This window comes from Protopterus annectens, chromosome 5.part0 (assembly GCF_019279795.1).
Source record: "Protopterus annectens isolate FY-2018-M chromosome 5.part0, PAN1.0, whole genome shotgun sequence".
Classification (NCBI taxonomy): Eukaryota; Metazoa; Chordata; order Ceratodontiformes; family Protopteridae; genus Protopterus; species Protopterus annectens.
Genome location: NC_056735.1, coordinates 479875338 through 479888844, shown reverse-complemented (window position 1 = coordinate 479888844; position 13507 = coordinate 479875338). Strand labels below are relative to the sequence as shown.

Below are 13507 nucleotides of genomic sequence, written 5' to 3'. Positions count from 1 at the left end.
TATTACTAATAGGACTTTGGATTAATAGTTTAACAGAGGTATTCTGGCAGCTGAGAAAAGCTCTAACTGTGCTCATGCTTGACTTCTTTCTTACAGGGCCAGCTTACATTGAAAAATGAAACAGATGGTACTGAACACATCTTTGCCCTCAGAGGAGTTGGAAAAAAACCAATGGCCCTGGATCATATTGTGATAGACAGCCAAGTGAAGCAAATTAGCCATAAGGTTCTGATGGTCCCCAATTATACACAGAGCAAGATTACATGCAAGGTATAGTTATATACTTTCTGCCTTTGTACTGCATTCAAAGAGTCATTGTTTATGAGTAAGAAATATGTAAGAAATACAAGCATGGAGCTGCCCTTGCAATTTAAAGGTATTTTTCTGATATTGCAAAAAAAGAAATCTCAAATTACAGAGTAATTGCAGTATGATCAACTAATTGACCCAGTTATGTATTAGTATTACTTGATGTTCTCTGTTTCCAGTTACAAGACAAAATTCCTCATTTTACCTCTATAATTATTGCATTATGTTGTTCTTTGGATGCTTTCAGTTTGGTGTCAAATTTTCAACTGCATTAGTTGCATATGTAACTTTGTTTTGCCAGACATCTGCTCCTGTTTTTTTCATATTTAACATTTTAAGGATACAAAACATTTACACAGTTGTTTCAGACATTTTCTTTAAAATGCAAGAAGTATGCCATTACAACTACATTTTTTGCAAATATTTTATTCATTTACTTATTTATTGCAAATTCATTGTTTTTTTTTTGTCCCTCCTTAATTGGGATCATGGGAAACTTTTATATATTTTTTGTATATAGCTGTTTTGCTATTGATTGTGTCTTCAGATTAGAAAAGTATTCAAAATGATTTTTTTTCAAAACTCAGAAAATGAGTTTTCAGTAAGAGCAGTGTTTGTTTAAAACAGAAATGGCCTATAAATTAGAGAATGTGCTTAAGTTAGTCTGCATATTTCACAAAGGAATAATTTTATGTGAGTTTTACTTATGGGAAAGTGGAATGGCTTATTCAGAAGCCCATGTAGTTAAAAGTGCACAACAGTACATCATTTTTACAGATATGGTACACTGTTGCATTATCATTCATTGTCGGACATCAGTGATCCTGCTGGAGCTTGTGATGCATACATTTACTCTCCAGTGTACTTTGCTCTTTAGAGAATAGTAATTACGTTTTGATAATCAGTAACCATCATAACTCTGATTCTCATGTAATGCCACGTACTGCAGATGCATACATAACACATACACACACACCTGTGCGCGCGCGTGCGCACACACACACACACACACACACACACACACACACACACACACACACGTGCGCGCGCGTGCGCACACACACACACAATGAGTTGTTAGGCTGAATAGTTTCTCCAGAACAGACATGCTACAAATGGTGTTTTTGCTGAAAGTATACATTTAAGTTTTCTGGGCTTAACAAATGCTTTGTATAGTCTAAAATACCACAAAAATAATCTGAAATCAGCCAGCTAAAGGACTCTGACAATGTCATGTGTCACTCAGTTCATTTATTAAGGAATAAATGATGAAACTGTTTTGCCAAGCAGACAAAATTATGTCAAGAGGTTGGAAGTCTGTTGTACCTCACATTAGTTTAACAGTCGTAGTTTATTAAGACTGGTATTTTCTCTTACTTTGCCTCTTTTATGTTTTCCACTTATGTGTTTTATGTTTTTATACCTAAAAGGTTGAATTTTATAAAGAATTTTGAGTTGTGCTGCTTGCTGAATGGATTTCTCGACTGCAATAAAATGACAAATAAGCACAGTATAGATTTAACAACAAACGTATTGCTAGTTAAACATGGTACAATGGTACTATCATAAGCAACAGGTTCTCCTTTGTATGTAATATACTTTGATTTCAGCAAGCCATTTAATACAGTTACATGTAGGTAGCTTACTGAGAGATTGAGATAATGGTTGATTGCCTTGTAAACATTTGATTTCGATGCAGTTTAATTCTCCAATTCACTGTCTTGTCTTTCTGATCCATTTTGCTTGTTAACTTAATTGGGATGTTTTATCTTCTGATTTTTACTGTGATACTTTTCTTTTGCCTTCTCTTGTGGACTTCCGCTATTTAGAGGATATAGTGGTTGTTTCCCCTGCTTCTTGTTTGAGTCAATTCTTATGGTCCTCTATTGAAGTATTTGCTTTATGTGATGAAATGGTTCCTTCATTCATTTGCCTTCTGGTTTGAGCACTTTAAACTTATAAGCTGTGGACCTTTGTGGTGCCTTGCTGAACAAAATATAGTCCCTTAAGGGGTAAAATGCATATTTGTTTGTGTCAATGTATATAGGTGTTCTGTACATTTTGCAGCAATGGATGTGCATTTCTAATCAATTACAGCAGATTCTGAGTTCTACTTACAGTTTCATGTTATTTTGTTTCATTTCTGAACGAGGTAATGCATTGTAGTAAAGAAGCAATTTGTGAGGTGAATCATTTGCCCTTTAACTAATGGCTTTGCTTCTGTTCCATGAATCACTTGAATTGCAAACTGATCATATATGTCAATACAGGAATGTAAGGTGGTGGGATATTACATATGGTGTTCTCAGCACGAATGGTGAAACAAGTTCAGCTGGAAATATGGTCAAGAGGATGAAGGGACACTTTGAGAAACTCTTTAATCTGTTGTATATGCCTTCTTCTGAGGATTTATTGCCAGTAGCAGATGGTGGACTAGCTTCACATATCCATGAATGAATTCACTGTAATTGATTAACAGTTCATGTACGACAAGGCAGGAAAACCTGAAGGCACTGGACTTTGTTAATGTATCATGGGTAATACTTTTTCATTGTTATATGTAAGGTTGAAACAATACAAATAGACTAGTAAACTCTGGAGATAGCTTTTATTTCATAAAATGGGACAGGACGTTATATTCCGTTAATACAGTGATCACACCCCTTAGGTCCTCTGGAAAAACAAATGTCAGTATATTGCATAAGTTAGTTTATATATTTATTTACTTACTCACTTACTTGCTAGCTTACATAATTTTACTTGTTAAAAAGATTAGAACATTGATCCACTTGGACCATTTTCTGATTCAGTTTTGGGATAAACAAAAATGCTCAGTACATGTCATCACAGCAATTACATACGCAGAATTATTGGGTCTATGTTCACCCATCAAATGGGTTAACCATCGAACAATAAGCACGAAAAGTTCACTCACCAAAATTTTATTTCATCGACTGGATAAGTCACTTCCCCGTCTCACACATGGAGGGTTTCAAACTCACCCACCTCTCTTACCATATATACCAGCTCTGAGACCACACTACAGTGGAGAAAAGGGGTTTGAAACGCTTCCACATGTGAGATGGCAAAGTGTTGGACAAGTAGTTATTTAGCTGTTGATGAAATGAAAGTTCGCTGAGTGAACTTTCAGTGCTTATTGTTCAATGTTCAGCAATTCAATGATTAGCCCATTCAATGGCCGACAGTAGACTTGGAATTATTAGATAAATAAGCATGGTATATACATTTCATTAAACAGCAGGTCTGGTATAATATTTAGTAGAACCTATGATCCGGAGGAACAATGTGGATTCCTCTTTGGCTGTGGGACATTGTCCTTGTACACCAGAAAGTCTTGCTGGAAATGCTACATAAGTATGAAGTCCCAGGGCTACCACTGCATGCTGATTCTACTATGACTCATCAAGTTGCCAAGTACAACTAATTGGTTAGGAAGTCAATCTGATGAAAAAAAGATTAAATGTAAGCATTTTATTTCAGTGGAAAAGCCCCTTTCCACCCCCTTATATGGAGCAAGCCCAACACACCCATGAACTTATATCTATCTATCTATATATGTATACATATAGTATGTATATATGTCTATATTTATATATACATTTATATTCCTCTCTATACTTCTATATCTATATATGGATCTACTTTTAAATCGCGAAACCCACAATACCAAACATTTTGTTTTCCTGAGAAGAAAATAATGTAAACTTGTTCAATGTGAGGAAATATGCAATATGCCTTTTTCTCCACTGTAGTGAGATCCTAGAGTTGGTATATATAGTTGGGGGTTAGGAGGCGTTGCCCCCACCAAGGTGGGTTTTACTTAGTCCAGTGGGGTTACATTAGGTTTTGGGCAAGTGTTTACTTGCTCTGGGAAAAATTAGCCCTTTGGCTGTATTGAGTCTAGGATCTAAGCATAAATTCACCTTTCAAGTACTTGAGTTAGTTAATAAGACGGATAGACTAGGTGACATAAAGAACCTAACTGAAGAGAAAGAAAATAAATGGATATTAAGGCTACAAGCACACAGAGGCCATGGCCTCAATGATAAAATAACACTTAAACCTTTTCTAAAAGGGAGACCTTATAGTCACTAATATCTATGTTTTATAGTAAGTAAGTCAATTTAATTTATGTATGCTATATTTTTATACATGTACTTTTATTATAAATAGATGTATATATGTACATGTCTAATAATTGTATTATTTTGATACACTACTCAAGTGATGAATTCAATTTTGCTTTATATGACAGAGTTAAATGTGGGATACCAATTTTTAGTTTGCCTTGAAGTTATTTATATACATGTTCTTATATTATTGTTATTTATTGTCATTTTAAAATGTCTATTTTTAATAGATATGTTTTGCATAAAAATATTATATACACAGTCATAAGATAAAGTATAATATAATATATAAGCTATTAATGTAGCAATATACCTTTAATAAGGGATGACTGTGATATATTTTGAATTATTTTAATTGTCTCAATTATTCAATTAACTGTGACTATATAAGAACACATTATTTAGATGTATTTTATGTCTGAAGAAGCGTTTGTTAAAATGTGAAAGCGCTCACTCCTTTCTACAGCTGTTCGTTTGATGTTTTAATTTTTCATTAAAACCTGAAGAATCATCGTGGTGTGCCTCTTTTGTGCTTTGGAATATATACATATAGTATGTATATATGTCTATAATTATATATACATTTATATTCCTCTCTATACTTCTATATCTATATATGGATCTACTTTTAAATCGCGAAACCCACAATACCAAACATTTTGTTTTCCTGAGAAGAAAATAATGTAAACTTGTTCAGTGTGAGGAAATATGCAATATGCCTTTTTCTCCACTGTAGTGAGATCCTAGAGTTGGTATATATAGTTGGGGGTTAGGAGGCGTTGCCCCCACCAAGGTGGGTTTTACTTAGTCCAGTGGGGTTACATTAGGTTTTGGGCAAGTGTTTACTTGCTCTGGGAAAAATTAGCCCTTTGGGATTTTCAGTATCCATTATTTTCGTCTCAGGAAAATAACATTCGGTGTTGTGGGTTTTGCAATTTAAAAGCAGATCCCTATATATAGATAGATAAATAGATAGATAGATAGATATGTATATATATACACTGACTCCACCACTGCAAAAATATGAAAAAGTTAGAAATCTCCCAGAAGAAAGGAATCACTGCTAGTGCACACATAGAAAAGCAGTGGGTAATTTCCTGTGCAAAGCAGCCATCAGAGAGCTCAACTTCCCTGAATCATGCTCAGTGAACTGGTTCTTCATTCAGTTTGCATTCATTGTTAGGAAGGGAAGCCTGTGTGCCATCCAGTTCCTGCAGTTGAGGGATGAGAGCGACATTGTTGGCATTATATCAGATATGTTCAAGATTAGAGTAGAACTTCTGCAAGGGCATATCTTTTTTCCTCTCCTGTTTGTAGTTTTCATGGTCAGGTTGTCAAACTGCAGACAAGATATGAAGAGTATCTTGTTTGTAAACATGATGGTAGCATCTTTATTGCTTAAAGACAGGTTATCCTGTTAAGTGACTTTGGTCTTTAACATGCAATGGAATAATTTACTGTTCAGTATGAAGTTGTTTAGATAAAAATATTCACTTCCAAATGAGAGATCATGGTTCAGTTCCAGTAAAAGTGAAGTTGGAGGGGATCAGAAAACGGATTGGCCTATGGGTGTAGCTGATGGGCACTGCAGGCATAGGAAAGGACTGTAGTGGTTAGGTGAGAGCTGAGTCACATAACAGAGTTGTCGCTTATCCAGTCAGGATAAAACAAACAAGCATTCATGGGTTCTGTTCAAGCAGATTTATTATGTACAAACACATCAGGATTGAGGCTTAATAACTTTAACCTAGAGAAACTTAAACTTATAAACAGACTAGCTATCACACTCATACATCCTCACTCTCCAGCTGCGCTCTCAAAATGGCACTGAAGCTAGCACGTGCTTTCTATATATATGCACGTGCTGTCCTTGAAACACTACTTAAAGGTAGAACACACACACTATTCTACAAAAGTTCTCAATTTTCTTGTTAGTCTCATGTCCATATTTGCCTGTGATTTGTGCATTGGGTGATAATTAGCTCAGAGGTATGGATACAGAAAGGAGGTTCCTTCTCAGAGTAGCTACACTGTATCAACCTATAGTGAGAAGTTTTGCAGTCAGGATAATCTGTGAATACAGCCAGTGCTCCTGCATGTTTAAAGGAGACAGTTGAGGTGGTTTGGGCATCTTGTGAGAATGCTTCTGAGTTCCTTCCTGTGGATGTGTTCCAGATATGGTCTATTTGTAGGATGGCCTTGCAGAGGCCTAGGGCACATTGAAGGGATTTTATATCAGTCTTGTTACAGGAAAATGCCTAGGATCCCTCAAGATGAGATGAAGACTGTTGGTGGTAGGCTATCTGGTGAGTTTGCTGCGACCGTGACCATCACTAAGACAAGCAGGTGTATTAAAGGGATAGACAACTAAATGGAACTGACTGACCATTCCAAATGAAAACAAAATAATAAAAATTGTAAGAACCAGAGTACCAAAAATAAACATCTTCATTACTGAGTACAACATAACTTACTCTGGACTATGTTTATGCTTTTGATTGTATTTATATTTGCCACCAATTAAAAATGAAATCATCAAGCAAATGCTTTGTAACTGTACATTGATGATTTATAATGACCATCTTTATCTAATTTTAGTCTTTGATATGATATATAGAGAGAGAAATGCAGCAAATTTAAAAAAAAATTACCAGTTCAGCGTATTCACAGCCATTTGCTTTCAGAATAATTTGTAAGTGACTTTGTTTTGGATGACATCAGTTCTAATCCTGATTCAAAAACTGAAATACTTGTTAACTTAGAAAGTCACTGCTATACAATCTCAAACACATGTAGTAAAATGGTATTTTGAACTACAGAGTACAGACTCAAACATTTTCTCTTTTCCAATTTAAAAAAATAAATATCAAAAGAAGTGACTCTTAAAGAGAATGTATGTCAGTGCAATTGTTTTAGTTGCTATTTTAAATAACTTCACTGGCTTATTTTCATGAATCTGCCTGAACACCCCATAACACCCTCTTAATATCAGCCTATGACAGGACACTTGTAAATTTACTTACATTTACCATTACCAAACGACCTTGAAATTTCTCTGAACCAGCAGGCACAGAACAAGCCAATGTATGATATACATACAAAGTTGCCATTGCTGAAAGGCAATGGTGATTCATTCCATTATCCCTTTGTTGTCTGTCTGGAAGTGTGGTCCAATGCAAATATTTCAATTGCTCCTGCAAGATATAAGTAACAATCACCCAAAAGTAATTAATGTTTAAAAATGACAAAAGATGCACAGGAAAGTAGCATAATTGTCAGTGACAATGCTTAATTTTCAGTTACCACTGCTTGATGTAAGTAACCATCACCCTTTTCTGATACAGAAACAAACAGAGTGGGCATGTGATTCATCAGCAGAGACAGTATTGCAATATACAAATTAAGGGCTACTAATCAGACAGAAGCAATTACTCAGGTACTGGAACTGAAGGCACCAATGCAGTGCCATTAATAAAAACACCTGGCAGCATATGCAGATACTATCAAAACCCTTCCCTTGGACACCTCATGCACCAGATATGCAATGCGTAATTTGCATATCTGGTGCAAAAGGTTCCAAGGGAAGGATGTTGATGGTATCTGCATATGCTGCCATTAATAAATAGACATGGCAGCATATGCAGATACCATCAACACCCTTCCCTTGGACACCTCATGCACCAGATATGCAAATTCCGCATTGCAGAGACATACACATGGATATTAAAACCATTATCACATGTGCAGACAGGCAGCAGTGTATATACATACCTTATTACAGACATTGCAAAAAATATCCAGGAAACTACAACTATAGTGGATACAGTTGGTTTGGTACAATTACATAGTTTGATTTTCTTCCATTGCAACTATGTATGCTACATACATTACATAACCAGATCAATACTTTTTAATAGTAGTGACATACTGAAAAGCGTACAAAGGTTTAATAAGATGCTAGTGTAGTAAATAAAAATGGCTTAGGTAATGAAACTAACAGAATGCACATATTTTACAAGATCATACAATCTTGAATAAACTAGGCAATTAGTCACACGACCAGTTACCCCATGCCAATACCCACCATTATGCTGTACCCTATTTTCAAGAAGGGCAAAACAGGTGCATGTCCAATCATTCATGTGTAATTTGAAGGATGCTAAGGTGTCACTTTAACTTGCAGAGGAAGTGTGTTCCAGAGGCGAGGTAGGCATTGAGTGATAAATGCTCTCTCGAGTGTGTTTTATGTATGTGCTGTTCAAGAGTTAAGTCCTTTGTTCTTATAGTAGTGGAGCTATTTCACTTGCAAAGATACAGGAGTTAAAAAAGGACATAGTTCCTGATAATGTGTAATGCAATGCAAGGCATAGATCAACCCACAATAATATATAAGAAATTAACTTTTCCAAGTAGCACAGTGGCACCAGAGCCATCAAGAGAGACAGTTATCTAGAAAGGTACATCCCAAAGTTTGAACTAGATAATTGATCTAATCAGGGTTGCATACAAAGAGATACTAACTTATTTTGGCATTGATGATATGCCTTTAGGTATTGCTTGTATTAAATAGAAGAATTTTCTGACAACTGTTACTACATAGTGGTCAGAAGAGAGTGAGTTATAAACCCAGGTTCCAAAATCCCTGACTACATTATCATTTTGTAGTGGGATATTAACTATATCGTACATTGAAGGAGAGTTGCTTACCAACTATAGCAATAGTATACTTTTGCCCATTTAATTTTAGTCCCTTTTCCATATACCAGTAGTTTATGGAAGGTAGTTATTTTTATAATGGGTAGGTATAAGAAGGGGATTGGACAATAATGCCCAATTTACAGTAATCTGAAAACTTAGCTAACATGGAAACAGAAAGTGTGTGTGTATCCACACAGCTAGTACACACAGCAAATAACCAGAAAACAGCTCACATAGTGCTCCCTCAGTAAAAATACCTTTGTAGCCAGCTCCAAAATAAAGGTGAAGTTGAAATAACCAGTGCTGCCAGTATAAAAATGATTTTAATATAATAAACAAAAGTCAGGTACACAGGTAGGTTAAGTGCTGTTGTCCTTGTTTAACTGTATAAAAGACTTCAGAACCATTTACCCAAGCTACAGCTAGCCTTATATACACACAGGTATAATTATTTAATGGCCCATACCAATTTAACTTAATTGCATTCTTTTGAAGACCATTCATTTAAAAAAACTTTCATTAAAAAAACAATACTACTTCTAGAAAATTATATAAGTGTTTTGAAACTAAAAATATATATTTAAACATAGTAAAAAATAGAAACAGTCTTATAAGTGTGTGTACATTTTGAAACATGTACCTATTGCTATTCTGGTGGATATATTCCAGAAAATAATATTATAAAAAATCTGCTTTCAGTTTTAATACTGAGAGAATAGAAATCTGTTCATTAAAACCTGGGCAGTTAGTCACTTTTAATATAAACTCTCAAACCATCTCCCTAAATTCTAAATATATCTCCCAAGATCCTCCTCTTTCATTAAAAGGCACTATTTCCAAAAAATCCAAAAAGGATTTTTAAAAAAAAACCTTGCAAGACTGAATATGTTTAAATAAGGAACTGTTTGTATTTTCTCTCATATGATCCTAACTATGTTCATAAATGCATTTACTTAACTGTCTCTCTGTCTTGCCAACATAAAAATTCTGACAGGCAGTGCAAACTGCAATGTAAATGACTCCTTTAGTTCTACAATTCCCTTTCACTAAACTAATCTGTGTGTTTCTGATGTTAATGTCATCAGCTTTTAAAATGAAGTGGCACTGGTTACAAGCACCACAGGGGTAAGTACCTCCTTTGCTTGTGGTGTCTTGGGTACTAGTGCTTCTTCCCACTAACTTCAAGTTCTTACTTTTCTTGTAAATGAAAAGGGGTGCTTTACCAATTGTCTGCATACGTTTGGTATATATTTTAAAAATATTCCAGTTGCTTTTAATAATGGATTTAATATTTTTAGCCATGTTGTCATATTTAATAACGAGAGAACTGGTGTAAGCACAGCCAGCTTGTGTTCCTTTGCCAGCCCCTATGAAACAGTCCCACTGTAATCTGAACCCAAGAAGGGTCTGTATTTTTACCCCATTCTTTGTATAGTTCCTTTGATGTGTTATACAATAATTGTTTGAGGTAACCTCTTTCCAAGAACATAGAAATTATTTTTTCCATTTCACTCTCAAATAAGATGATATTTGAACACATCCTGGCTACTCTGATGAGCTGCCCTTTGAATACACTTTTGTGTGTGAAAAGGGTAGCAACTGTTATATTGCAAAAAACTGTTACAGAAAGTATCCTCCCTGAAAATAGTTGATTCAAAACAGTTGGAGTCCTCTCATCTAAATAATAAACTGCCTGTTGAGTTTGTTGTTGGGTAAACTTAAAAAATCCATTAGTGTTATTTATACAATAGAGGAATTCTGTAATTTCTGCCTCTTGGGGATGTCCATAAGATGAATATATCATCCAGATATCTGAAATAAACCTTCTAACAGTTTTTTTTTTTAGTTTGAAATCCAGTACAAAGCATCACTCCTATGTATACATAACTAGGTTTGCATAAAAAGGGGAGCATGCAGCCTCATAGCTACCCTTTTCTCTTGTCTGAAATATCCCCCTTCAAAGAAAATGAAATTGCTAGTCAAAATAAGTTCCATTAATTCCACTAAGAAATCAATAGTCACCTGATTCAATTGTATAAGCTCTAATAAGGCTGCATTGAACATTTCTAAACCCTCCTTTTGAGGCATGCTTTTTTTTATAAACCTTTATTGAATTATCACTTGTGACATAGGCACATTTACATTTATATAAAAGCAATCAAACTCTATTAACAAGTTAAAACTAACAAACATTATGCTTCACATATATTGCTATATATGATATAACCTAAGCAACATTACATAAATTATTCAATTCCTCCCCCTTTTTTAAACAAGAAACATCTCTATTAAACCATCACTTATGACATAAGCAATATGCTTATGTACAAGTAAGTCAAATCTATAGTCAAAAAGATACAATCCTTAGAAAAATACTCTTGTTTTATTTTCTTTAAGAAATCCCAGGTATCCCTGAGGATGTGAGATGTATCATTTAGTACACATTTTAAAACACAATCAATCAATGCTACTAAGTTATGTGTTTTGGATGCCTGTGCTGCTACAATGGCTTGGTATGGTGGATCACAAGGATCTTTTTATATTTTGGGCATTCCAAAGATGGAAAGAATTAGCGGGCTCTTAGTAAATGAGAATCTATATGTATCAAAGGGAATTGCTCCTTGAAATAAACTGTCTTCTGTAAGCAATGCTTATCTCATTTTTTTATACTGTAGTGTATTTTTAGTGTCCTGTAAAATGTGCAACATTTTGCTGGTGTAATCTACCTTGTCTACTAATACTGTTCCTCCCTCTTTATCTGTCTTCATTATTCTGATGGATTTATTGTTAGTGATAGTTTTTAATACAGATCTTTCTTCCTTAGTTAGGTTGTCTTGGAATCTAATTTTATTGTTCCATAATGTATAATGATCCCTCCTATAACTTTTCTGAAAATGTGTAATGGTTGGATGAAGGGGGGTTAATATACTTACCTTCCTACAAGACTGAACCATTGGCTTCTGATGTTTCCAATGGTATACTAAGCAGGTTTATCTTACTAACATATAGTCTCAGCTCTAATAGCAATTTAGAAATATCACCAGTGCTGTTAGGTACAAAACTAAATCCCCTACAGAAAATATTAAATATTTTTTTACTAATAGTGTGATTAGTATAGTTGTAAATTTTAAAACTGTTAAAAATATATGTATTCCCTTCAATATGAATGTGTTATGGGGATATAATACTGTCTGCTATAGGTGCATTAGTTCCTATTAAAAATGCTTATAACTATCTTTACGTCTTCCCCTCCCCCTACCTCTACCTTTTGTTCTGCCATTACCCTGGTTCAAAGAATGTGGGAAAATCTGGTGTTCATGAAAATGGTTGTTCTGAGGTTCCTTATGTCTTGCACCAAGTCTTTCTGACCTCCGAGGGAGTGTGATGGTGGAGAGAGGGGGAAAATCATCATTGTCAAGGGATGGTTGGTGGTGAAGTACCTTGTCTAAATTATCAGCACTTTCTAAACCAATATTCTCATCTACATCATGGTCAGAGTAACGAAAAGTGTTTCTAACATGAAAATTCAACCTTGTGCCTTCTCCACTTTTAAAATTGTTTACATTTTTAGGTATAGGGTAGGCATGGTTATTTTTAAAATAATTTTTTCACTAATTTCTTCTTTTTCTTTGCTATAATTTGTTTATATCTAGTTTCCACTTTGTCAAATATTTGGTTATATCTGTTCTTATTAAACTAAATAAATCATCACAGATCTTGTTGTTCAAAATAGTAATCTCATCATATAAACTGTTAATCTGGGAAACATTCCATTTCACAATTAGTTTCATTATTTCACTACCATGCCTATCAAACATTTCAGTCAATTCATAATAAATGTCACTGTTGTTAAGCAGGCTGTTAAGAAATTTAAACATTCTCAAACTTTTTGGGACCCTTTTAGGGTTTATAAATTCATTTAAAAAGCTATTATCTAATTGTAAATTTCTAGCTTTCAGTAATCTTATTTTCTAGAGTCCCAATCACAGAAAGGAGGTTACCATCAAGGTTTAGATTACAGTCCACACTATTCCTGTTTGAAAATGAAAAGTCTTTATGAAACCATTTGTGGAGGTTCATTCTGTCTTCTGCCAGTGTAACATTGTCCACGTTCCTTGAATTTCTAAAAACTTGAAAATTACTATTTTCTTCTACAGGCTTTCCACTATTAAAACAAACAGTTTCAGACTTAGCTAACATGTATGGAGAATGGAGAAGTACTTGTTGGAAAGGAAGGGTCCCAGTACTGAGCCATGGGGTACACCACTAGTTACTGTCATACTTTCTGAGGAGGTGTCTGCCAATGTAACTGTGTGGATTATTCAGCCATTTAGCTATCTACCTCATAA

General features: G+C 34.6%; 1 protein-coding gene across 1 annotated transcript in view; it reads left to right on the top strand.

Annotated features, from left to right (window-relative positions):
- CFAP47 (cilia and flagella associated protein 47) overlaps positions 1–13507 on the top strand; it is a 7413452-nt gene that overhangs the window by 4857781 nt on the left and 2542164 nt on the right. The window contains exon 47 of the mRNA XM_044071840.1: positions 97–270. Coding sequence (XP_043927775.1) covers positions 97–270 — 174 coding nt within the window. The remainder of the gene's footprint in view (positions 1–96; positions 271–13507) is intronic.